The 27,246-nt window shown below is 39.3% G+C and overlaps 1 protein-coding gene across 21 annotated transcripts in view; it reads left to right on the plus strand.

Annotated features, from left to right (window-relative positions):
* Positions 1 to 27,246, plus strand: part of PBRM1 (polybromo 1) — a 101,951-nt gene that overhangs the window by 64,900 nt on the left and 9,805 nt on the right. For all 21 annotated transcript variants that reach the window (XM_055079844.1, XM_007116595.4, XM_055079851.1 and 18 more), the window contains 7 exons: positions 612 to 769; positions 1,397 to 1,660; positions 9,504 to 9,649; positions 11,995 to 12,152; positions 21,859 to 22,042; positions 23,370 to 23,580; positions 24,220 to 24,421. In XM_055079844.1, coding sequence (XP_054935819.1) covers positions 612 to 769; positions 1,397 to 1,660; positions 9,504 to 9,649; positions 11,995 to 12,152; positions 21,859 to 22,042; positions 23,370 to 23,580; positions 24,220 to 24,421 — 1,323 coding nt within the window. The remainder of the gene's footprint in view (positions 1 to 611; positions 770 to 1,396; positions 1,661 to 9,503; positions 9,650 to 11,994; positions 12,153 to 21,858; positions 22,043 to 23,369; positions 23,581 to 24,219; positions 24,422 to 27,246) is intronic.

A 27,246-nucleotide genomic window follows, 5' to 3' on the forward strand; every position in this document is an offset into this window, starting at 1 on the left:
AGGATGGCAGAGATTCAGAAGAACAAAAGGCCTGTGTTTTGCCCCTGGAAAAACCACTCTGGTAAAAATCACAAATAAAGAAGAAATTGTTATAGACAGACATGTGCCTTAGCTTAGAATTTGATTTCAAAAAGGCTTCCTAGAACAGTTGCCTTTAACTTGAGACATAGAGAATGAATAGGAGTTAATGAAACCAAAAGCAAGCAGAAGTGTGATCCAGGCAATCCAGTTCTTCAGCTGTTCATCATGTAAAATACCTTTGTATTCCTTCACCCAAGAGCTAAATATGTCTTTTAGTATATCTTACATCCTTATAAAAGCACACAGCTTTAGGTGTGTCCTGACCCAGCAGAGTAGAGTAGGTCTCATCACCTTCCTTTTTCTATTTATTATACATCTTTTAATAGCAGGGGGAAAGTAGCATTTTTTAGGCCTCATTACATTTCATTATTTTAAAGTATTGTTTCTGCTAAGATAATTGTATTAAGGAACCGTGGCCTAAAAGCACATTGCTAGGTTTAGGCCATAGCAGAATGGATGGAGTATTTGCTCATTTTACAAAGAATATGTTATTTTTGTTAATGGTAATTCTCTCTCTCTTTGTTTTTGAGGTGAAAAATGGTTGTATGGCTGTTGGTTTTATCGGCCAAATGAAACATTCCATTTGGCTACACGAAAATTTCTAGAAAAAGAAGTTTTTAAGAGTGACTATTACAATAAAGTTCCTGTTAGTAAAATTCTAGGAAAATGTGTGGTCATGTTTGTTAAGGTAAGAAACTCATTAGTCCCAAAACAATAAATTATTCCATGGGAATAAAATTCACAAATACAAAAAAATTGGTCTTTACAAAATTGATAGCTCTGTTTTAAACTGTTGAATTTTTTTTAAGCTGTGTCTCTAGCTTCTGTAAAGATTTGGGGAGAAATTAACCTGAACATGATGGTGAAAGACCATTTGCTGCCTACACTATATAGCTATATGCAGTTAGCTTAAATTTTTTTTATATCGGCAGACAAATTTTTAAGGGTGGCATTTTCTGAAGTATCATTATAAATTGTTAGTGTGGTTTTAGGTAAAAAGGTGCACTTTTTGTTTGTCTGTGTAGTATAGGCACATGCCCACAGCTTTAAGGAACTTTATAGCTGTATGAAATACTAATATACTGTCAGAGGAGCAGTTGGTAAGCTAAATAAGCTAAACAGTATGTGGTGAGTAAGGCCATTCAGTATAAGGAAATACTCCTAGATCTCTAGCCATTTACCATTTGTTGTTCACTGTCAAAAAGTCTTAATACTTTAGCTTTTACTTCTTTGCTTGCTTGGTGATTTTATTTGTTTTTTGGTTGATTGGTTTTCAGAAAATTCACCTAATTGATTTTATTCTTATATCTACCAGGAATACTTTAAATTATGCCCAGAAAACTTTCGAGATGAGGATGTTTTTGTCTGTGAATCACGGTATTCTGCCAAAACCAAATCTTTTAAGAAAATTAAACTATGGACCATGCCCATCAGCTCTGTTAGATTTGTCCCTCGAGATGTGCCCTTGCCTGTGGTCCGAGTGGCCTCTGTATTTGCAAATGCAGATAAAGGGGATGATGAGAAGAACACAGACAACTCAGAGGACAGTCGAACTGAAGACAGTTTTAACTTGGAAAAGGTATGTAGCTAATAGCCACATAGAAAAGAATTTTATATTTCAGAATACCTAGTCTCAAAAATAAATGAATAAAGTACTCAAATTCAGAATTAGAAAAAGAGCAACAATATAAAACCTTAGCCTAGGGACTTCCCTGGTGGTGCAGTGGTTAAGAATCCGCCTGCCATTGCAGGGGACATGGGTTCGATCCCTGGTCTGGGAAGATCCCACATGCCGCGGAGCAGCTAAGCCCGTGTGCCACAACTACTGAGCCTGGGTGTCACAGCTTCTGAAGCCTGCATGCCTAGAGCCTGTGCTCTGCAACGAAGAGTAGCCCCTGCTCACCGCAACTAAAGCCCGCATGCAGCAACAAAGACCCAATGCAGCCAAAAAAAAAAAAAAAATTAAATTAAAAAAAACAAAACAGCCTAATAGAAAGAAGGAACTATAAAGGAAAGAAAGAAATTAATACTTAAAAAACAGCAGCAGGGCTTCTCTGGTGGCGCAGCAGTTAAGAATCTGCCTGCCAATGCAGGGGACACGGGTTTGAGCCCTCGTCCGGGAAGATCCCACATGCTACAGAGCAGCTAAGCCCGTGCATCACAACTACTGAGCCTGTGCTCTAGATCCCGTGAGCCACAACTACTGAGCCCATGTGCCACAACTACTGAGGCCCACGAACCTAGAGCCTGTGCTCCACAACAAGAGAAGCCGCGGTAATGAGGAGCCCACGCACGGCAATGAAGAGTAGCCCCCGCTCGCTGCAACTAGAGAAAGCCCGCGTGCAGCAACGAAGACCCAACACAGCCATAAATAAATAAATGAATGAATGAATAAATAAATAAATAAATAGAGCAGCAGAATTAAAAAGGAGACTTCAACAAGTTCAATGAGATAAACTACCAACTATCCTAATAAAGGAAAAAGAAGGGAATTAAGCTCAACATACAAAATATAGAGGAAATTTAAAGTCTTGCACATTTCTGTTAATAAATTTGAAAATTTGAATGAGGGAATTCCCTGGCAGTGCAGTGGTTAGGACTCCACGCTTTCACTGCCAAGGGCCTGGGTTAGATCCCTGGTCAGGGAACTAAGATCCCACAAGCCTCATGGTGTGGCCAAAAAATAAATAAATAAAACCAAAAAAAAATAATAATTTAAAAAACCTGAATGAAGTGAATAATTTTCTAGGGTAATACCAATTAGTAAAGTGGAATCAAGAAGAGATAACACATGTAAGTGGACACCAACGTGAAGAAATTTTTTTAATGTCAAAGAGCTCACTTCAAAGAGTACTCAGGTCAGATAATTCCATAGGTAAATTCTTTTAACCCTTTAAATTATTGAAGGACTTCCCTGGCAGTCCAGTGGTTAAGACTCCGCGCTTCTACTGCAGGGGGCATGGGTTTGATCCCTGGTTGGGGAACTAAGATCCCGCATGCCATGCGGCACGGCCAAAAGAAAAAAAAAATTATTGCAGAGCATGGAGAGCAAAGAAAACTTCCCAGTTTGTTTTACCAAGCCGGAATAATCTTGATTCCAAAGTCTGACAAAGTAAAAACAGAAAACTGCAGTTCAGTCTCACTTTATGAATATTGATACAAAAAGTACTTGGGAAAAAAGTATTGTTACAAGTGAAATCAAGTTAGTTGTTTGCGAACAACATGACCAAGTAGGGGGGAGTTCATTCTAGGAATGCAAGAATTGTTCAAAATTAGGAAAATTCAGTAATACACATCATTATAATTAGTAGATAGAAGGAGAAATTATCTGATAAGGTATAGTACCCATCTTGATTGAAGTCTTCAGATGGATATTTCCTCAAAGTGATTTTTTAAAGTTGTCTTCATATCTCAAGCCTAGAGTAAAAGAAATTCCTTTTAAAGTTATACACGTGGGCTTCCCTGGTGGCGCAGTGGTTGGGAATCCGCCTGCCGATGCAGGGGACACGGGTTCGTGCCCCGGTCCGGGAGGATCCCATATGCTGCAGAGCGGCTGGGCCCGTGAGCCGTGGCCGCTGGGCCTGCGCGTGATTCCAAAGTCTGACAAAGTAAAAACAGAAAACTGCAGTTCAGTCTCACTTTATGAATATTGATACAAAAAGTACTTGGGAAAAAAGTATTGTTACAAGTGAAATCAAGTTAGTTGTTTGCGAACAACATGACCAAGTAGGGGGGAGTTCATTCTAGGAATGCAAGAATTGTTCAAAATTAGGAAAATTCAGTAATACACATCATTATAATTAGTAGATAGAAGGAGAAATTATCTGATAAGGTATAGTACCCATCTTGATTGAAGTCTTCAGATGGATATTTCCTCAAAGTGATTTTTTAAAGTTGTCTTCATATCTCAAGCCTAGAGTAAAAGAAATTCCTTTTAAAGTTATACACGTGGGCTTCCCTGGTGGCGCAGTGGTTGGGAATCCGCCTGCCGATGCAGGGGACACGGGTTCGTGCCCCGGTCCGGGAGGATCCCATATGCTGCAGAGCGGCTGGGCCCGTGAGCCGTGGCCGCTGAGCCTGCGCGTCCGGAGCCTGCGCTCCGCAACGGGAGAGGCCACAACAGTGAGAGGCCCTTGTACCGCCAAAAAAAAAAAAAAAAAGTTATACACGTGACAGAGGTGCTTTTTTGTACCATTATCTAAATTTTTCTGAGAGTAGCCAATGTAGTTAGACAAACAAAAGTAGTAAAAATATTGACAATAAGAGGCAAAATTATTTTTTTTGCAGATAATGGGGAGAAACTAACTGAAAAGTTTTTGAAAACAATTCAACAAGTAGAAATTTCAAAATCTATATACAAGTCATTAGCTTTCTTATATAAACAGAAAAATAATTCATAAGACTTTTGAAAGTAAAATGAAAATGTTGAATACACTTTAACAACTGTTAGAAAAATCACATGGAAGAAAATATCCAATTCATATGAACAAAAAACATACATTAAGAAATTATCTTAAAAGGAGTATATGGAACCTATGGGAAGAAAAATAGTCTACTGCAGGACATTAAAGACTTGAATAAGTTGTTTTGGAACTTGACAAAATTATTCTAGCATTCTTTTTTTTTTTTTTTATTTCTAGCATTCTTAGGAAAGAATAAATACATGACAGTCACCAGAAAAAGAAAAACTGAAAGAGTAGTCAAGAGTGCTTTACCCTGCCAAATAGTATTACATTTTACAAAAATACATTAAAAAAATATTAAGATATTAGCTCAGGGTTGGTCATTGGAGGGAATAGGCTTTTCACAATTAAATCCAGAATATAAAGATATTCATTCATTCATTTTAGTTTATATATATATATTTTTTTTTAATTTTCTTTTTAAGTAATTTATTTTTTGGCTGTGTTGGGTCTTTGTTGCTGCACGCAGGCTTTCTCTCTAGTTGCTGCAAGTGGGGGCTACCCTTTGTTGTGGTGAGCAGGCTTCTCGTTGTGGTGGCTTCTCTTGTTAAAGAGCACAGGCTCTAGGCATGTGGGCTTCAGTAGTTGGCACACGGGCTCAGTAGTTGTGGCTTGCGGGCTCTAGAGCGCAGGCTCAGTAGTTGTGGCGCACGGGTTTAGTTGCTCTCCAGCATGTGGGATCTTCCTGGACCAGGGATTGAACCCGTGTCCCGTGCATTGGCAGGCAGGTTCTTAACCACTGTGCCACCAGGGAAGTCCCTAGTTTTATATATTTTAACTTTTATTTTGAAATGATTTTAGACTTAATAAATGTGCCAGGTGCTTAACAAAGATAGTACAAAGACATTCCTTATATTCTTCGTTCAGCTTCTGTAATGTTAACACCTTGTTAAGTATGGTACAAGGATCTAAACCAAAAAATTAACTTTAATACTATTTACTAATCTAGAGACTTGATTCATACTTTCCCTTTTGTCCCACAATCGCCTTTTTTTCCTTCTAGTTTTATTGAGATATAATTGACATATAGCACTGTATAAGTTTAAGGTGTACAGCATAATGATTTTTTAAAAATTTATTTATTTTGGGCTGTGTTGGGTCTTCGTTTCTGGTGAGGGCTTTCTCTAGTTGTGGCAAGCGGACGCCATTCTTCATCGCGGTGCACGGGCCTCTCACTATCACGGCCTCCCTTGTTGCGGAGCACAGGCTCCAGACGCGCAGGCTCAGTAGTTGTGGCTCATGGGCCTAGTTGCTCCGCGGCATGTGGGATCTTCCCAGACCAGGGCTCGAACCCGTGTCCCCTGCATTAGCAGGCAGATTCTCAACCACGGCGCCACCAGGGAAGCCCCAGCATAATGATTTGACTTACATATATGATGAAATGATTACCACAGTAAGTTTAGTGAACATCCATCATCTCAATATAGATACAACATTAAAGAAATAGAAAAAAAATTTTTTTTCCTTGTGATGAGTACTGTTAGAATTTACTCTCTTAACATCTTTCGTATATAACGTACAGCAGTGTTAATTATATTTATCATGTTGTACATTACATCCTTAATACTTATTTATCTTATAACTGGAAGTTTGTACTTTTTGACCACCTTCATCCGGTCCCCCTTTCCCCCTATCCCCTGCTTCTGGTAACCACAGATCTGATCTCTTTTTCTGAGTTTGTGTTTTTGAAGTATAATTGACCTACAGTACTATGTTAGTTCCTGGTATACAACATAATGATTCAATATTTCTATACATTTCAAAATGATCACGATGGTAAGTCTAGTCATCATTTGTCACCATACAAAGATATTATGTAATTATTCCCCACACTGTACATTTCATACCTGTGATTCATTTATTTTATAACTGAAAGTTTGGATAAAGGTAGTATTTCAAATCAGCAAGAGAGGATGGAATCAAATGATATTGGAAAAACTGGTAGCCATTTGAAAAAAGAAGAAACAAAAAACCACCTGAACTCTCCCTCATTTCATATTCCAAAATAAGTAAGATATAAACATTAAAAAAGAAACATAAGTTGCTAACCTAAGTACATTTACTATTATTTACTTGTAATCTTTTATTCATTATAAGCTTGGAATGGATCCTTTTATATACATGATATAAAACCCAGTAGCCATAAAAGAAGAAAAAATCATTTTCTTGATACAATTGACAATATCAATTAGTTTAATGAAACAGTCTAAGGACTGCTGTTTCTAATGTACAAAGAGCTCTTTGAAGTCTAGGGAAAAAATAATACTGGAAAAATGGGCAAAGGACCAAATAGATCATTTATAGAAGGTCATTAAAAAATGTAAGAAAACGTATTAATCTAATAGCTTTTAAAATGCCCAGAAAATTGGCAAGAGGTCTGAAGCCTGATAATACATGCAGCCTGGTGTCGGGGTGGGGTAATACACTCTCATCTCCCATCAGTGGCATTCCCTTTGGCCCTGCTGTTTGATGGCAGGGAATGTTTTCCAACATAGTACTCAACTAGGTACGCCAAAGGGTGACATAAGTGTTGTTTGTAAAAGCAAAACCCTAGGCCAAACCCAAATGCCTGTGAATGGGAATTAAGTTATTATACATCCATTCATATAGTGCAAACAGTGCAGCCAGCAAAAGGAATTAACAGGTTGCAGAATGGGATGTGGTTCCATCATTACTCAGAAAAATCAAAATGTATGTTTATATATATGTATGTATAAACAACATGGGAAACTATAAACTGGATGATTATCTCTAGGGTTAGATCACAGAAGACTTGTTCTTTAAATTTTACGTATTCTAATGTTTGAATTATTTCCAACAAATATACTTTTTATATAAAGAAGAAAAATGAAGCTTTTAAATTGTTAATATAAAAACTGGAGGGCTTCCCTGGTGGTGCAGTGGTTGAGAGTCCGCCTGCCGATGCAGGGGACACGGGTTCGTGCCCTGGTCTGGGAAGATCCCATATGCCGTGGAGCGGCTGGGCCCGTGAGCCATGGCCGCTGAGCCTGCGCGTCGGGGAGAGGCCACAACAGTGAGAGGCTCGCATACCGCAAAAAAAAAAAAAAACCTGGAAAAAATGAATTTTTAGTGTCCTAGAAAAAATATCCATTTTAGTGTCCTTACAGTGTTTGTAAGAGAAAAGGAGCTTGGGAAAAAACATATTTTTTACATTTTACCAGTATGTTTGGGAATCATAGAGACATTAATTTTAAAAGAAGAAATGTCAGTGGAAGTCAATGTGGGAATTAACTTAAATTTGTTATTATTATTGTCATTAGAATTCGTAAGTCCCCAGTGTCCTCTCTATGTATGAGTTACTTTTTTTAGTCTCATATATTTATTTTAATATTGCATGGCCAAAACATGTCATGCTAAGAACTTTTTAGATGAATAACTAGAACAGAACCCATTCCTGAAATAAAATGTATTCTTTTTTTTTTTTTTTTTTTTTTTTTTTTTTCAGTACGCGGGCCTCTCACTGTTGTAGCCTCTCCCGTTGCGGAGCGCAGGCTCCGGACGTGCAGGCTCAGCAGCCACGGCTCACGGGCCCAGCCGCTCCACGACATGTGGGTTCCTCCCAGACCGGGGCACGAACCCATGTCCCCTGCATCGGCAGGTGGACTCTCAACCACTGCGCCACCAGGGAAGCCCTAAAAATGTATTCTTAATCTCAGGGCTTTCTGTTTCATAGCTTCCATTCCTTCAGGTGCCCCTCACCCATCATATATGTGGGACCTCTCTCATTCTTAAGGATTTTCCAGGAAGTCCATTTCAGTACCACATTTGAAATCATAAAGATCAAAACATTAAATTATTTTGGACAGTCTAAAGGAGATTTTTTTTTTCCTTAAGTTTGAAGTTTCAGATATTCTCAGGGAGATGCAGTAGAAAATTTGGGGGGTGTTCTGCAGTTTCCTCAGCTTTTATGTGTTTTAGAGCTTTTATATTTAAAACACCTAGTTCTGTGCTCAGTATCTGCTAGGTTCTCAGTAAATTATGTTTCTTATTTTCATTAGTCAGAATTATCTTTTATTTTTCTTCTGAGTCAGGCATTATTCTGTGTACGTAACATGAATTGTGTCATTTAAGCTTCCTAACAGCCCCACCTGATGGGCACAATATCTCCATTTTACAGATGATGAACCTAAGGCATAAGAGGTCAAATAAAAATTAAAAAAAATTTTTTTAAAAAGGACTTCCCTGGTGGCGTAGTGGTTGAGAGTCCGCCTGCCAATGCAGGGGACACGGGTTCATGCCCTAGTCCGGGAAGATCCCACATGCTGCGGAGCGGCTGGGCCCGTGAGCCATGGCCGCTGAGCCTGCGTGTCTGGAGCCTGTGCTCCACAACGGGAGAGGCCACAACAGTGAGAGGCCCGCGTACCGCAAAAAAAAAAAAAGAGGTCAAGTAATTTACCCATGTCACAGCAGCCAGTAGGTGACAGACCCTGTAATTTATTCAAAAACAGAGTATGTGTGTTTATGTCACAGAGGCTATGCTGTTCCTTTCCATGTTGGAATAAATCAAAATGATAAAATTTTTAAATCAGTCAATTGTTAATATGAAGAAATGTGGTGAAGAGGAAGCTTGTGTAGAATTTGCTCCTTATCTTTTTAACAGTTGCGTGAGGCTGTTTTCTGTCTGCTGGTAAGTCTTCATTGCTTTTTTTTGCTAAAGTCTTTGAGAATGGGGGAAGAAAGGAGAGGGGAATAAAACAGTCTTGGAGTAACATTATTTTATGAAAATTAACTAGAAATTTAAAATAGATACAATATTTGATAAGACTTAGTTGGATTTCAGTAACCTGTTCCTTTGGTTTCCTGTTTTTATCAGAGCTTCTGTTTATGGTTATTTTTTCTTTTAAGTTAAAATGAAGGAAATCTGCTTTCCCTTCTTACCTTCTCTGCCAACTCCTTGATTGTCAGCGGCCTGTCTTCAACCAGTTTCCTTTACCACAGGAGAAAGAAGATGTCCCTGTGGAAATGTCTAACGGTGAACCAGGTTGCCACTACTTTGAGCAGCTCCGGTATAATGACATGTGGCTGAAGGTTGGCGACTGTGTCTTCATCAAGTCCCATGGCCTGGTGCGCCCTCGTGTGGGCAGGTGAGCGTTTTTGAGGTAGAGAGGACGAGGTTTTGTTTGAGAGATTCAGAGCCAGTAGAAATTCATCACTGTTTAGGATGAAGGCTAAAGTCCCTGCCTTGGCAACTTTTCCAACTTCCTCTCACACTCTCACACCACACACTCTCTGCTTACGCCTCTAGCCACACTTCCTTCTTTAAATTGCTTCCATGAATCCTTTTTTTTTTTTTTTTTTTTTTTGCTTTTTCTTCTACCGTTTACTGAACTCTCAACCCAGAAATCTCCCTGCCAGCTTCATATGGTGAACTCCTTTAGCTTAAATTTGAAATGGCTCTTCCTTAAGGAAGCCTTTCCTGTCTCCTCCAGACTAGGTTAGGTCTCCCTATTACACATTCTCAGAGCACCGTGTATTTCCTTCCTCTCAGAGCACATATCATTTATATTATCAGGCTTCCACACCAGACTGCAAATGCCCTGAGAGTTAGAGACCCTCTCTTTTTGAGCAAAAAAGCGATATATATACCTTTATATCCCCTGCTCCAAGCATAGTGCGTGAGGCTCAGATATTTGATGAACAAGTAAATGGGTGGAAGTATGGTTGGATGGCATAGAATAGCATTAAACGAGTCAGGGCTCAGGGCTGGGCAGTAGAGGATAGTAGTTAAGGAAAGTAGTTGGTTCCAAGAGATCTTGGTTTAAGTCCCAGCCCTGCTAGTTTAATTTCCATAGGTAAATGACTTAACTCTCTGAGCTTGTTTCCTCATTGTATTTGTTCATCATTCAGTAATTATTACACACCTACTATTTGCTAGGCTCTGTAGATACATTAGTGAATAAAACAAACAAGTATCCTTAGTCCCGCGGATCTTTTTTCTAGTGGGAAGACAAACTATAAACATCATGAATAAGTAAAGTGTATAGTGCATCACATTATGATATGTGCTGTGGAAAGAAATAGAGCTGGGTATGGGGAATCAGGAGTGCCATGGTCAAAGTTAGGGTGTTCAAAACTTTAAATAGGATGGTATGTGAAGCCTCACTGAGAGCTGACAGTTGAGCCAACACTTGAAGAAACCAAGGAAGTGAGTAATGTGAATATCCAGGGAGAAAGCTTTCCAGGGCCAGAGAACAGCCTGTGTAAAGACAGGAAGAGAGGCATCCTGGCCTGTTCAAATCATCAGAGTTTGTTACAGGTGGAGTGAGCTGTACATGAGTTAGATAGGAGATATGAGAGCCAAGGGATATAGTGCAAATCTTGTGGGACTCAGAAACCATTGTAGGGACTTGGGCCTTTACTGAATTAAATGAAATATCATGGATTATTTTCAGCGCAAAGTGACTTTTTTGGGGGGGCGACACTGCAAGGCATGCGGGATCTTAGTTCCCCGACCAGGGATCGAACGCGCACCTCTGTGGAGGCACAGAGTGTTAACCACTGGACCACCAGGGAAGTCCCCAGAAGTGACATCTGACTTAGGTCTTAGCAGGATTGCTCTGTCTACTGATTGTTAAGAATAGACTGTAAAGAGTCAAAGGTAGAACAGCGAGATCTGCTAGGATGCTATTGTAATAATCCAGGCAAGAATGATGGTGGTTCAGGCCAATAGTCAGATCCAATTCTGTAAATTAGTCAGATCCTGTTTTGAAAGATTGAGTTAAGAGAAAATAGTGTCCGAGAGAGAAGTCAAGGGTGACCCCTGCATTTTGGCCTGAGGAACTGGAAGAGTGGAGTTAGCATTAACTGCAATGAGGATGCTGCTTCATGTTTGGAACCATGAGGCTACTGGGACAATAATAATAGCAACTTTATGGTGTGGTTGTGAGGAATGGTACAGTATCTGCGCTGAACAGTCAGATGTTAATTTTTATTTTTTTCTAGGGAGATGGTCTGTGACTTTCATCACATTCTCATGGGGTAAAGGGGTATTAGATCTTGACCTTCAAAAAGGTCATGAACCATGGCCTTAAAGGAATATGTGCCACTAATGTGATCTGACCCCAAATATTGATGATCTGTGTGTTTATTCAGCTCACAAATCCAATGGTAGATGCTTAGCATCTCAGGAAGAAAACCTGAGAGCTTAAACTATTAAGTTTTATGCCTTAGTATATGTTAAAAAAAAATTTTCCCCATGAGATGAGAAGCCAAATGTTCACTTCTCTTTTTTCCAAGTATCTTCTCACATGCTTAAAGGGGAAAAAAAATCAAGGGAATTGTCTTATTATCAAAACAGCCAATGAAACTCCTCTAAATAGTGCATATCATTAAGTTTTTGGTTAACAGAATTTTTGTTAGACTAAGCCTTTAGGAATGAAACCTGTAAGAACTCTATTTTAATGGAATTTCTTCATTTTTTTCTCCCAAGAATTGAAAAGGTATGGGTCCGAGATGGAGCTGCATATTTTTACGGCCCCATCTTCATTCACCCAGAAGAGACGGAACACGAGCCCACAAAAATGTTCTACAAGAAAGAAGTGTTTCTGAGTAATCTGGAAGAAACCTGCCCCATGACATGTATTCTAGGTAGGTATTCATGCTTTTAATTTAATCTTATTCGTTCCACAGTTGGTTGAATAGTTCTTCTGTCCTGGGTACTCTTCTAGGTGCCAGGTAGACAGCAATAAAAAAAACAAAATCTCAGCTGTCTCAGAGACTTACAGTGGGACAGAGGCTGGGGAGTCAGTAAATAAATTAAAATTAAATATATAGAACATCAGGTAGTAATTAGGGCTATGAATGAGAATAAAGCAGAGGAAAAGGATAGAGAGTAATGTTGAGGGGAGGTCCTATTTCAGGTAATGTGGTCAACAAAAGCCCCTCTGATAGGTGACATGAGAGTAGATCCCTGAAGGAAGTGAGGAAGAAAACCATTCAAAACTGAGATTTTACTCCTTTTAGGCACAACAAACACCAAATGCAAAGACCTTGAGGCAGAATATCTGGGCATGTTTGAGTCACAGGAAGAAAGCCGGGTGGCTGGAGCAGCCAGGGGGTGTGGTAGGGAATGAGCCCTCTAGGTGGCTGGGCACTCGGTCATGGTAGGTCTTACAGACAGTGCAGGGATTGATCTGGAACAGATGAGAGGTCCTGTGAGGAGTCTGAGCAGAGAGGCCATGTGAGCCGACATATATGCATTAGAGGAATCACTGTGGCTGCAGTTTGGAGGACATGTTGTAAGAGTAAGGTAGGAAGCAGGGACAGCAATTAAAAAACTTTTACAGTCTCTGTTGGATTAACCCTAGTAGTGTTATTGTTCCCATTCCAAAAATGTGAAGGACTCTTGTTTTGGTTTCTGTTGTGTCATCCTGTGAACTGAGTGTTCACAGTGGCATTCTGCTTCTCAGACCTAGTTATATGCACCATATACTGTTATTGTTTTCAGCTGTTGTATTTATTCTGGCCCTGAATTAACTCATTAGCTTGCTTACACCAACTACTGTTTACGTCTTTTGGAGTGGTTTTCCAAAAGGTTACTAGTCATAAGCTTTATATTGATTACATATGGTTATAAAGTTGAAGGAGCCACCATGCTTAGGACCAAAAGGAAATTTGCAGATTAAAAAGTATTTTACACTTAGACTTTGGTCACTTTACTGTTTACCTACATTGTTTTTGGTGCTGTGAATTTTTTCAGAATTGGATATGGTAAAAATGTCTGAATGGCCAATAATTCAGTACATTTTCCTCTTCCCCTCTGGGGAGAGGCAACACAATCTAGTGAAGTTATTAAATCCTTCTTGAGTTTCTGCAGCAGAGAAAGTCTTCCTTTTAACTTGTGCCCTAGAGCTTTACTCCCTAGTGTAAACCTAGTCGGGAGACTCAAAGGGAACCTAACAAAGGTGAGACTGAAGTCTTCTTTGGTTAGGACAACTGTATCATTGATTCTTTTTTAGTTATTTTCTTCGTGGTTACCCTGGGGATTACATCTTAAATTTATGACAATCTGGTTTCATATGCTGTACAAAAAAACTCTGTTCCTCTATAGTTCCATCCCTCCCCCTTTGTATTATTGTAAGAAATTACCTCTTTATACTTTGTGTGCCCATTATCATAGATTTATAATTATTGCTTTGTGTATTTGTCTTTAAAATCATATAGGTGAAAAAGAGGATTTACAAACCAAAAATATAATATTGCCTTTTATATTTACCTATGTAGTTACCGTTACTAGTGGTTTTTATTTCTTTGTATGACTTCAAGTTATTGTCTAATGTCCTTTAATTTCAGCCTAAAGAACTCCCTTTAGCATTTCTTGTAGGACAGGTCTGCTAGCAACAATCTCCCTCATCTTTTGCTTATCTGGAAATGTCTTGATTCCTCCATTTTTGAAGGCTACTTTTGTTGGATATAGAATCCTCCATTGGCAGTTTTTTCTTTCATGTCTTTCATCAAATTTGGGAAGTTTTTGGCCACTGTTTTTTCACATATTTTTTCTGCCCCTTTCTCTCTCTTCTCCTTCCAGGACTCCTATTATGCCTATATTGGTTATGCTTAATGGTGTACCACGGGTCTCTTAAGATATTGTTCATTTTTCTGTATTCTTTTTTCTTTCTTTTCCTCAGACTTTTCATTTTAATCGACCTGTCTTCAAGTTCGTTGATTCTTCTGTGTGTTCAGATAATCTGTTGAACCCTTCTAATGAATTTTTCTTTTTTTTTCCATATTTATTTATTTATTTGTCTGTGATGGGTCTTAGTTGCAGCATGTGGGATCTTCAGTTGAGGCCTGCGGGATCCTTAGTTGCAGCATGCAGGATCTTTAGTTGTGGCATGCAAACTCTTAGCTATGGCATGTGAACTCCTGGTTGGGGCAGGTGGGATCCAGTTCCCTGACTAGAGATCGAGCCCGGGCCCCCTGCATTGGGAGCGCAGAGTCGTAGCCTCTGGACCACTGGGGAAGTTCCTCTAATGAATTTTTCAATTCAGTTATTATACTTTTCAGCTTCAAAATATCTATTTTGTGTTTACATTTTCTGTCTATTGATATTCTCTATTTGGTGAGACATCATTCTGGTTTCTTTTAGTTCTTTGTCCATGGCTTCCTTTAGCTCTTTGGGTGTATTGAAGACAGTTGATTTAAATTCTTTGTCTAGTAAGTTCAGTGTCTGAGCTTCCTCAGGGACAGTTTCTGTTCATTTCTTTCTAATCCTGTGAATAAGCCACACTTACTTGTCTCATGCATGCCTCATAATTTTTTTGTTGAAAACTGGATGTTGAAACTATATTTTGAATGTTATGATGTGATAACTCTAGAAATCAGATTCTCCCCCCTCCTCAAGTTTTGTTGTTATTGCTTATTGTGGGTTGTCATTGCTTGTTTAGTGACTTTTCTAAGCTAAAGACTGTGTTCTTTGTGCTTTCACTGAAGTCTCTGTTCTGCTAGCTTTGTGGTCAGCTAGTGATTTAACAGGATTTTTTTAAATGCTTGGATCCAAAAAACCAAAAAAATTCCCAGTCTTTGCAGTTGCATACTGCATCTTTGCTGGAGCGCACCTTTAACAGCGCAAAAGTTTACAACTCTGCCTTTGCCTTTACTACCTGCTTGTGCAGGGCTTGATAGTCAGCTAAAGGTGAGAGCTTAGGGCCTTCTCAGGTCTTTGCTGAGCATGCACCCTGCCCATGGCATGTGCATGGCTTTCTAGATTTTCAGGACTATGTGGAAGCTTTTCAAAACTCTTATTCCCCAAAGAATAAGAGTTGGGCGGGTGGGGGGGATGGATGAGGTAGATTAAAATGCCACAACGCTCTCCTGCTGGCTTTCAGTCACTTTTTTCCTTAAGTAAGGATTCATTTGGTTGCTGTAAACTTTTAGCTGTTTTCCAGGATTCCAATAATGTTGATTCTCACAGTTTTTGCTAGCTTTTCTTAGTGTTTCTGTGAAGGAACACGTGGATTCCCCAACTGCCATTTTCACTGACATCACTTGAAGTAATTCCTTTTTACAGTTGCCTGTTAGAATGTGTTGCATTCTGTAGTTTATAAACTAGTTTTTTTTTTTAATCTAGGATTTCATTTATTTCAAACCATAACCCTGGGTAAAAGATGCTGATATTCTCAGAAAGGTCATGTTACTGTCCAAGAAATGGACCAGAACTGAAACTTAGGTCTTCTCGTTTATACTTCTGTACTGGTGTTTGGATTGTTGGTTGGTTTACAGCCAACTAGGACACTTCTGAGAGTGAGAGAGGGTGCCATTAATATTAGGCAGGACAACAGGCATACAGTGAGATGTTCATCTTGAGATAAACCCCTAAAGAAAATGCATCTAGTGGTCAAAAAATGGGTTTTCAGCCCAGCTTGGGGATTTCAATATCCACCCTCCCCATGGGAGAAAAGTGTTTCTTTGTTACATTTTATATTGACTTAAATGCAAGGAGGCAGATCTTTTTTTTAATTAATTTGTTTTTGTAGACTAATAATTTAAAGTGTTTAAACTTAAGCTTTAGAGGATTTATAATTTCATTGTGTTAAATATACACACTGTTGAATGTAAATCTCATTTTTGTCTCTCTGAAACAAAAGTTTTAAGGATAATTAGGTGTAATTTTTTCATCTTCTACGATATAGACCTAGTGGGCCTATTTCACTTAGGAAATAGTACTGTTTTCCTATTATATATATGTTCTTTGTTCAGTTTCTGTTAAGAGATGTCCTCACTAACTTGAATGGTAATCAAATGGCCACCAAGAAGTTGCTTTTGGGAATGAACATGGCCTCACCTGGCAGAGAGTACCTTTCCCTTAGGCCACTTGAGTGATAAAATTTCCAGGAACCTCAGCTCCTCAAACATGCCAGTTCCTAATTTATTGCAAGTTCTGTTTTCTTCATAGTAGATTTTTAATGATTCTTTAATTGAAAAACTATTCTTAGTAAAGCAAGAAAAATAAAAAGTTTTTAAAGATTAGAAAGGAAAAATAAAATGATCAATTTTTGCAAAGGTACAGAGAAAATCCAAGAAATGTTCAGATAAATTGTTAGAATTAGTGAGAATATCAACATCATCTGTATTTCTATTTACCATCACTGAGCAGTTAGAAAACTAAAATGTTTAAATATGAAATTTACATTAAATACCTAGGAATAAATCTTTTAGTTAAAAGATATATAAGACTCACACGTACACATGCTAAAAAAAAAAAACTGTCAGGAAATTATCAAGAGAAATTAAAGAAGACCTAAATAAATGAAGTGATCCGTCATGTTTATAGCTGAAGGACTCAGTATTATAAAGATGTCAGTTCTTCCCAAATTGATGTATAGATTCATTGCAGTTCCAGTCGAAATCCAGCAGGTTTTTATAAATTTTTTATCCATTAATAAATGAAGCTTCCTAAACTCTTGTCTTTTCCCTATCTTTTGAGGGCCTGGTGGGAACCCCAAGTCAGGACAGGGACAACACATCCATTCCAAGGCCACCAGTCATTTTTATTTTTACTCTTTAGCTGTGAGCAGAATTTTTACCTTTTCCAAATCTCTATTTTTCCTCTATGAAGTATGGAAAATACTAACTGTACCTTTTCTGAATTGAAAAGCCTTTGGATTATGTAAGTAAAGTGCTGTATAAATCCAAGGCAGTGATAATAATTATAGCTATTTTAAGCTTGTAATATGGGGACTTCCCTGGTGCTTCAGCGGTTCAGACGCCACGCTTCTACTACAGGGGACACTGGTTTGATCCCTGGTCCGGGAACTAAGATCCTGCAAGCCACACAGTGTGGCCAAAAAAAAAGAGTTATAAAGTGTTTCTGACCTGTTTTTACATGTTTTGCTTGTAAATGTTTAGTAACTTGTTAGTTATGAACACTTCTGTTAAGGTCAAGAGCAAAATAGGAATGTTCTTGTCACTCATGTTTAACATTGTTCCGAAGGTACTAGCCACTGCAGATAGAAGTAAGAAACAGACATTTCAAATAAGGAAATTAAGGAGATGAAAATTCAAGAGAATCAACCAAGAAGCCATGGCACATAATAAGAGAAGTAAGATGGTTGAATATAAAATTAATAACAAACTAATTGCCTTAAAAGAGTAAATAATAGGACTTCCCTAGTGGTGCAGTGGTTAGGAATCCGCCTGCCAATGCAGGGGACACGGGTTCGAGCCCTGGTCCGGGAAGATCCCACATGCTGCGGAGCAGCTAAGCCCATGCACCACAACTACTGAGCCTGTGCTCTAGAGCCCGTGAGCCACAGCTACTGAGCCCACGTGCCACAACTACTGAAACCCACGTGCCTAGAGCCCGTGCTCTTTAGCAAGAGAAGCCACTGCAATGAGAAGTCCGTGCACCGCAACAAAGAGTAACCCCGGCTTGCTGCAACTAGAGAAAGCCCGCGTGCAGCTACAAAGACCCAAGGCAGCCAAAATATTAATTAATTAATTAATTAATTTTTAAAAATGCACTTTAAAAAAGAAGATTAAATAATATTAAAAAGATAGAATTACCTTAGGATAAATTTAACAAGGTATTGCCACAGTTGTATAAAGAAAGTTTTTTAGTGCTACTTTTAATGCATTTAAAAGGGAATGCTTGGACTTCCCTGGTGACACAGTGGTTAAGAATCCACCTGCCAGTGCAGGGGACACGGGTTCGAGCCCTGGTCCAGGAAGATCCCACATGCCGCAGAGCAACTAAACTCGTGTACCACAAATACTGAGCCTGCGTTTAGAGCCACAACTACTGAAGCCTGTGCACCTAGATCCCTTGCTCCACAATAAGAGAAGCCACTGCAGTGAGAAGCCTGCACACTGCAATGAAGAGTAGCCCCTGCTCACCGAAACTAGAGGAAGCCCGTGCGCAGCAACAAAGACCCAACACACCCAGTCAATCATTCAGTCAATGGAATGCTTGAACAAATTGCAGAGCATACCATGTGCTTGAATAAGAATTTTCAGCATCATAGAGATGTTCATTCTCCCTAAATCTTTAGTGTGATCCCAATAGACATAACAATGGGAATTTTCTGTGAGAAAGTTGGGACTAAATAAACTGATTTTTTAACATCATGTCAAAAAAGAAACAAAAATCAGGAAAATTCTGAAAAGCATGGTGAAGGGGAGAGTGTCTATCCTTACAGATACTAAAACATCATAACACTATAATAATTTAGATTATTTATATGATATATGAATATGAATAAACAGATTATTTGAACAGAATAGAAACTTTAGCAGTAGCCTCAAATATAATTTAATTTGTGATAAAAGTGGTATCCCAGGTAAGTGAGAAAAGATGGATTTTTCTCTAAGTAATATTTGGAAATTAGGTAGGTAGCCATTTGGAAAAAGTAAAATTGTATCCATCTCTCATGTCAACTTCAAAATAAATTCCCAGATAAATCACAGGCTTAAATGAACCTTAAATGAACCTAAAATGAAGTAGCCAAAAGATACCAAAAGAAGTGATGGGAAAGAAATTTTTATAACTTTGACATAAACCTAGAACTCATATAAGAAAGATGGATAAATTCAGCTATATAAAAGTTGAAAATGTTTGGCAGAAGTAAAGACAGATGACAACTTTGGGAAGATATTTGCAATGTATATCATAGAAAAAGATCAAATTTCCCTCATATATGAAGAGCTCCTATAAACAATTAGAAAAAAAGATCAACATCCAATAGGAAAATGGGCAAAGATTAAGAGAGAGCAGAGAGAAGTTTATCAGTGGTTCTTAAAAGAAAATACGGGGCTTCCCTGGTGGCACATTGGTTGAGAATCCGCCTGCCGATGCAGGGGACACGGGTTCGTGCCCCGGTCCGGGAAGATCCCACATGCCGCGGAGCGGCTGGGCCCGTGAGCCATGGCCGCTGAGCATGCGCGTCCGGAGCCTGTGCTCGGCAACGGGAGAGGCCACAACAGTGAGAGGCCCGCGTACAGCAAAAAAAAAAAGAAAATACGAACTTCAGCCAGTAGAGAAATGCAAATTAAAATTACCCAGATGCTGCTTTTTTTTAAATTACCTATCAAATTGTCAAAAATTCATATGTTTACTAGTTGATAAGAATACAGGGAAGTGGCATTTGCCCACTTTTTGGTGGGTTTATGAATTAGCATAACCTCTATGGAAGGTAATCTGATAATACCTATAAAAATTAAAGTGTACATACCCTTTGACCCAGGTTTTGTACTTCTAGAAATTTATTCCTCAAATGTATTCATCCATGTGCAAATTGATATGTGTCTTTTTTTTGGGGGGAGGCTGCATTGGGTCTTCGTTGCTGCATGCAGTCTTCCTCGAGTTGCATCAAGTGGGGGCTACTCTTCGTTGTGGTGCACGCGCTTCTCATCGCGGTGGCTTCTCTTGTTGCAGAGCACAGGCTCTAGGCGCGTGGGCTTCAGTAGTTGTGGCACGCAAGATCAGTAGTTGTGGCTCGTGGGCTCTAGAGCACAGGCTGAGTAGTTGTGGCGCACAGGCTTAGTTGCTCCGCAGCATGTGGGATCTTCCTGGACCAGGGCTTGAACCTGTGTCCCCTGCATCGGCAGGCAGATTCCTAACCACTGCACCACCAGGGAAGTCCGATATATGTCTTAAATTATTTATGTCAACATTGTTTTGCTTCAGTAGGAGAGCAAAAATTTGGAAACAACCTAAATATCCATCAGTAGGGAACTAGTTGAATAAATATATTAATACCAGCAGTGATCCTCAAGATATATTATTTTGGAGCAAAATTTAGGTGTAAAACAATATAAGTGATATGCTACCATTTGTAAGTTTGTGTGGTAAAATATATGTAACATAAAGTGCAACATTTTAACCATTTTTAACTGGACAATTCAGTGACATTAAATCCATTGACAGTATTGTACAACCATCACTAGAACACATCTAGAACTTTTCATCACCCCAAATAGAAACTCTGTACCCATTAAGCAATAACTACCCATTTCAGCCTCTCCCAGCCCCTGGTAAGCACTGTTTTACTTTATTTCTCTATGAATTTTGCCTATTCTGGGTACCTTATATAAGTGGAATCATGTAAAATTTGTCATAAACAAAAAATTCTCAAGGTTCATGCATAGTGTAGCATGTATCAGAATTTTATTCCTTTTTAAGGCTGAATAGTATTTTATTGTATGTCTGTATAACATTTTGTTAATTCATTCATCTGTTGATGGACATTTGTGTGGTTTCTACCTTTTGGCCAATTGTGTATAATGCTGCTGTGAACATTGGTGTATGAGTATCTGTTTGAGTCCCTGCTTTCAGTTCTTTTGGATATTTACCTAGAAGTAGAATTGCTGGATCAACTCTGTTTAACTTTTTGAGAAACTGCCAAACTGTTTTCCACAGCAGCTGTACCATTTTATATTACCACCAGTGATATACAAGGGTTCCAATTTCTCCACATCTTTACCAACACTTGTTACTTTCTGGAGGTTTTGTTTGTTTGTTTGGCTTTTTTCCCTTTATAATGGCCATCCTAATGAATGTGAAGTGGTATTTCATTTCAGTTTTCATTTGTATTTCCCTAATGAGTAATGATGTGAGCATCTTTTCATGAGCTTATTGGCTATCTGTGTATCTTCTTTGGGGAAATGTCTGTTCAGATCCTTTGCCTATTTTTTGAGTTGTCTTGTTATTGCTGAGTTGTAGGAGTTCTTTATATAGTCTGGATATTAGACTCTTACCAGAGATATAATTTGCAAATATATTCTGCTGTTCTATGTGTTGTCTTTTCACTTTGTGTCCTTTGAAAAACAGAAGTTTTTAATTTTGGTGAAGTCCAGTTTATCTTTATTTTCTTTGGTTGTTTGTGATTTTGATGTCACATTTATGAAACCATCGCCTAATAGAGGGTCACAAAGATTTACACCTATGTTTTTCTTCTAAGAGTTTTATAGTTGTAGCTCTTATATTAAGGTCTTTGATCCATTTTGAATTAATTTGTGCATATGGTATATGGTAGGCTTTCAGCTCCATTCTTTTGCATGTGGAAATCCAGTTGTCCCAGCACTACTTGTTAAAGAGACTATTCTTTCCCCATTGAATTGTCTTGGCACCCTTGTCGAAAATCAGTTACCCATAAAAACTCAATTGTATGGGTTTATTTTTAGACTTTTAATTCTGTTCCATTGACCTACATATCTATTCTTATACCTGTGCATACCCTTTAAATCTTCTAACTTGAATCATGTGAATATATTAATTCAAAAATAATACAAATTTAAAATAACTGTTAGCTATAACCACAGTTTACTCCTTTAATTTCTCTCCAATTTTCTCTTTCAGGAAAGTGTGCTGTATTGTCATTCAAGGACTTCCTCTCCTGCAGGCCAACTGAAATTCCAGAAAATGACATTCTGCTTTGTGAGAGCCGCTACAATGAAAGTGACAAGCAGATGAAGAAATTCAAGGGACTGAAGAGGTTTTCACTCTCTGCTAAAGTGGTAGATGATGAAATTTATTACTTCAGGTAAACTTGAAAAACTAAGGAAGAAAGAACACTTCAGCTCCTAATAGTAAAACTGATATCAAAATAGCATAGTCCAGGGCTTTCCCGGTGGCGCAGTGGTTGAGAATCCACCTGCCGATGCAGGGGACACGGGTTCGTGCCCTGGTCTGGGAAGATCCCACATGCCGCGGAGCGGCTGGACCCGTGAGCCATGGCCGCTGAGCCTGTGCGTCCGGAGCCTCTGCTCCCGGAGCCTCTGCTCCGCGATGGGAGAGGCCACAACAGTGAGAGGCCCGCGTACCACAAAAAAAAAAAAAAAAAAAAAAATTGCATAGCCCAGGGTGGGTTTTTTGGTTGTTTTTTGTTTTTTGTTTTTTTTCGTGGTATGCAGGCCTCCCTCCGTTGCGGCCTCTCCCGTTGTGGAGCGCAGGCTCAGCGGCCATGGCTCACAGGCCTAGCCGCTCCACGGCACGTGGGATCCTCTCAGACCGGGGCGCGAACCCGGTTCCCCTGCATCGGCAGGCGGACGCGCAACCACTGCGCCACCAGGGGAGCCCTGGTTGTATTTTTTAATAGGTCTTAAACCAGAGCAGTTGACATTTCAAATAGAAAATATTAATTCATTCAATTAGATATTCAAGGAAAATCCTCATAATCTGCTAAGATGTGATAACTGGTATAACAGTCCTCTTGGCGTAGACTTCAGTAACTGTAATATGGAGGCAGAAATCTTTGGTTCTGGTTCATAGCCTGTCTGTTAAGAGGTTGCACAGTTCTGGGCTTCCCTGGTGGCGCAGTGGTTGAGAATCTGCCTGCCAATGCAGGGGACACGGGTTCGAGCCCTGGTCTGGGAAGATCCCACATGCCGCGGAGCAGCTGAGCCCGTGAGCCACAACTACCGAGCCTGCGCGTCTGGAGCTTGTGCTCCACAGCAAGAGAGGCCGCGATGAAGAGTGGCCCTTGCTTGCCGCAACTAGAGAAAGCCCTCGCACAGAAAACGAAGACCCAACACAGCCAAAAATAAATAAATTAATTAAAAAAAAAAAAAGAGGTTGCTCAGTTCTGTAGACTACGAAAATTCTTTTCACTATATATTGGCAACTAGATCTCAGCTTTGCACCCAGTCCTTTTGTGGGTATTCAGCAGAATCCCTTAAAAACAAGCATCTGTAAGTAGGTGTGACTATAAACATATGTTTTAATTCTTTCCCTTGCTGACTTAGAGTAGACATTGCAGATTGCAGGATGTTGCTTCTAGATATTAAGGCAGAATATTGCTTTCTGATCAATCCTGGAGTAGTGTTAGGTGATTTCATTTTATTTATTTGTTCTTATGTCACTTCTTTTAGAAAACCGACTGTTCCTCAGAAGGAGCCCTCACCTTTATTGGAAAAGAAGATCCAGTTGCTAGAAGCTAAATTTGCTGAGTTAGAAGGTGGAGATGATGATATTGAAGAGATGGGAGAAGAGGATAGTGAGGTCATTGAGCCTCCTTCTCTACCTCAACTTCAGACTCCCCTGGCCAGTGATCTGGATCTCATGCCCTACACACCCCCACAGGTGAAGGTGACAAGTTCCTGTTACTTGTCTTATTTCCAGCTCTGGTTTGCAGCAAATTCAAACCTAAAAGGGAGGAGACATCCAGCCCCTATATTATGGGAGCTTCAACCTAGAATGCTACAGGAAGGAACAAACAGGTTTTTGGTTTTTTTTTCTTGATGCCACAAATAACTTAAAATTTAATATTTTTTTTTAAATTACATAGACAGTTGGTTTTAGTGGCAGGTTTAGTTAGAAAGCTCTTCTTGCCTTGTATTGAAGGAAAGCAATGAGGAACTGCATCATTCTGTTACTCTATATTTTATTCCTTATACCTTTTTTAGTCTCTCTCTCTTTAGGACCTCATCTTTCGGTTAAGGTGATCCCTATTGGTTTTTTTTCTCATCTAGAATTTTCTGAAGACTTGATTGTGAGGTCACTATTATAGATTGCAGTCATGGAATTCAGTGAAACTTTCATTTTTCTTATATGGTAAGAGGCAAGGAAGAGCTGTGTTTTGAACACGAAAATGGCCAGCTATAAACTGAATATGTCTATAAAACAGTAGCTGTTGAGTCACATGTTCCTGGCTTCCAGAAACCTTTAGCAATTGACCAGATGCAATGTTCTGATGCACTATAAGAGCTTTCTGTCTTACAGTCTACCCCAAAGTCTGCCAAAGGCAGTGCAAAGAAGGAAGGCTCCAAACGGAAAATCAACATGAGTGGCTACATCCTGTTCAGCAGTGAGATGAGAGCTGTGATTAAGGCCCAGCACCCAGACTACTCTTTTGGGGAGCTCAGCCGACTGGTGGGGACAGAATGGAGAAACCTTGAGACAGCCAAGAAAGCAGAATATGAAGGTAAATAGAGCATAGGCACAACTGTCTGAGCTTTCTAAGCAAGAGGGTGTTTTCAGCAGTGCACATGCATAGACAGGTTGAATCTCTTGTTCTTACCACTTGCACGTGAACTTTGTGTTGGGGACTGTCTCAGATGGCTCCCATCCAGCAGTTTAAGTGTCAGCCTTGTCCTGACTGAGGAAGTGCTGCCTCTGATCCTGGTGTGGTTTTTTTTTTTTCCCCCAAATTTCTCAAACAAATATTTAGCTATTAAAAATTGCATGATTTTTTTTTTCTTTCATTAAGTCCTGTAAGCACACATGTGTTGAGCTGGGGAATGATTGTACAAGGATGTTAAATATAATTTTGGTTAAAATTCATCTGAAATGGGGCTTTCAAAATCAGTGATCTTCTATTACGGCTCTCGATAAGCCATATGTATAAACTCCAGGCTGAGGCTTGGCTGAAGCGCTTGGTTTCCTAGGCCAGTCCTGGCCTGTGCTGCATTCATAGCTACTTTTAAGGTACTTGGGTTCTCTTTGATAAAGCTCAACTGCCTTCATTTTCCTTTTACTCTATAATTAAATCATTTGGGGCTGTGAGCTATTGTTCAAGGATTTGGTGGTCCTTAGCCATTAAGGACAAATACTTAAGAGAGATTTTTGGTTTCTTGTTTTTTAATATCAGGCATGTCTTTAATCAAGAAATGAGTAATAAACATTAGATTAGGCAAGACTGTTGCCCTTAGAGCTGTATTTTTTTCCATTTGGAATTGTATATAATGCTTCATTTTGCCAGTTTAAAGCCCTCTCTCTATTGACCATAGTGATCACCATTACTCTTCTTGGCCAGGTCCAAATCCAGCAAGCATAAACAAATTAATTATCAAGGCTGCCTCCTTTATTACAGTTTATGGAGTTTCCAAAGAAACTCCTTTTTTTAAAAAAATAGTTTACTCCTTTCATTTATTACAGTTGATTTACTATTATAAAATTATCTGACAGGCTTCCCCAAGGATCTTCTGCAGAACTCTAGTCCTACAAGACGTTCATTCAGAAAACATTTGTGGCAAAACCAGTTTGAGAAGCACTCCAAAAACTTTCTCTCTTAGAAACTTATTAGTGCATATTGCCATATGAAAGTCTTTAAACCTATAGTAAATAACCTATTTTTTTCACCTGGCATTTTCTGAAACTTGATCAGGTATTCATGTAATATCTGCTAATATCCCGAAGAACTGATATTTCACAGAACATTCTTTGAGAAACCATAGTCAGTTCTATAAGAACCTAGAACTTTGGAGAGCTTTGGTATTTCTAACCTTAGTGGAAGTTAAGACCAGATATATCACTCAGTTGGAGAAGTGTTAGAAATGAAGCTCACATGGCTGTAAAGCCTGGTCCAGGACAAATGAAGCCAGTACTGCATGGCTGGTTATTCAGAGTGTGAACAAGAGCGAGAAATGTGTCTGGAGATAATGTAAAAGTAAAAATGCTGGAGCAGAACCGAAGAGAAGGAGAAATGATGGCTTCTGGGAAATTCTTCCAAATTCAAAGGGGAATCTGAAATTTCAGTGAGAACTTAGTGAGAGGAGCTATATGACTCAGCAGTGTCTGCCTGAGACACAAAATCTGAACTTTTGGTGTTCAGACCCATTGAATTCAAAACCCAAAGTTTGGAGTTTGGCTGACTTCATTTAATAATTCTCTTTTCTAAGACAGCCCAAAAAGAACCAACAGGTAGCCAGTCCAATATTCCATCCACAGGCCTGAAATTTTCTTTTTTCAACTTCATTTTTTTGCTCTCCCATTTTACTGTGTCATTTGTGTAATGAAAATATGAGAACTTAATGTGGGGGTCTAGGTCATCAGTGTTTTTTTTACTGCTAGTTCAAGGAAATAGGTTGTTAAAATGGCCTTTGTCCCTCACGCTCATTGTACAGAGGATCTGTAAACTGGGACAGTGTAGTGAGTGATGACAGGTCTCTGCAGGTAACACTGTTGCAGCCGAGAAAGCTTTGACTTGGTTGACTTTCACATTCTCACACAAAGGAGGACTGGAGCCGTTGCTTCTCGATTCTCTTTAAAGCCATGTGACCTTGAGCTGTTTTCCCCTTCCTTAGATCAGCCAGCAGTAGCCTTTTGAATTCCTTGTTGGAGGGTTAATGTGTGGCAGTTGGAGTTTGATACCAGGAATCAGGGCCACAGGTTGCTGGTTCTCTCTGTATCCTTGGACAAGTCACTACCTGTCTCCAGTCTCAGTTTGCCCATGTGAAGAGTGGAGAGGAGTTCCTATTTAGGAACGGTGAAGCAAAATAAACCCTGTATTGTGGGAGCTTTGGGAATGCACATTTCTAGAGTTCTCTAGTAAGGGTCCAGCCTGCTAGCTCCCAAAAAGACTGGGAATGTGATTGTTGGGGCTACTGGCTATGGAGAAGCAGAAAGAGTAGCTCAAAGGAGTGAGGGGTGTAGCAGGGATGTTCCACAGCCCAGAACTGGCACAAGCTAATGCTCCTCTTGCATTTTGGATGAAATGAGTATGAATTCTGGAACTTTTGCTGATTTAGTATGATTTATGGTCAGTATTGAACTCAGCTTCAGGAAACCTGGTTCTGTCAGTACATTGTCCATTGCTTCATATGTGTATATATATTATTCCCTGCTTCTGATGACTGTAGCCTGGAGTATCATGCATTTTTTTCCCTTGGGGTTTATTAAACATGACCTCTTTGCTTCATTAGAATGTACAAATTAGCGTTTATTTTCCCTAAAACCTTGTGGAGGAGGCAAGTAAGCTACTTTTCCCTTACAGAGTTAATTTTCTTCAGCTGCTAAACCTCATGACAC

Source organism: Physeter macrocephalus, chromosome 18 (genome assembly GCF_002837175.3).
Source record: "Physeter macrocephalus isolate SW-GA chromosome 18, ASM283717v5, whole genome shotgun sequence".
Classification (NCBI taxonomy): domain Eukaryota; kingdom Metazoa; phylum Chordata; class Mammalia; order Artiodactyla; family Physeteridae; genus Physeter; species Physeter macrocephalus.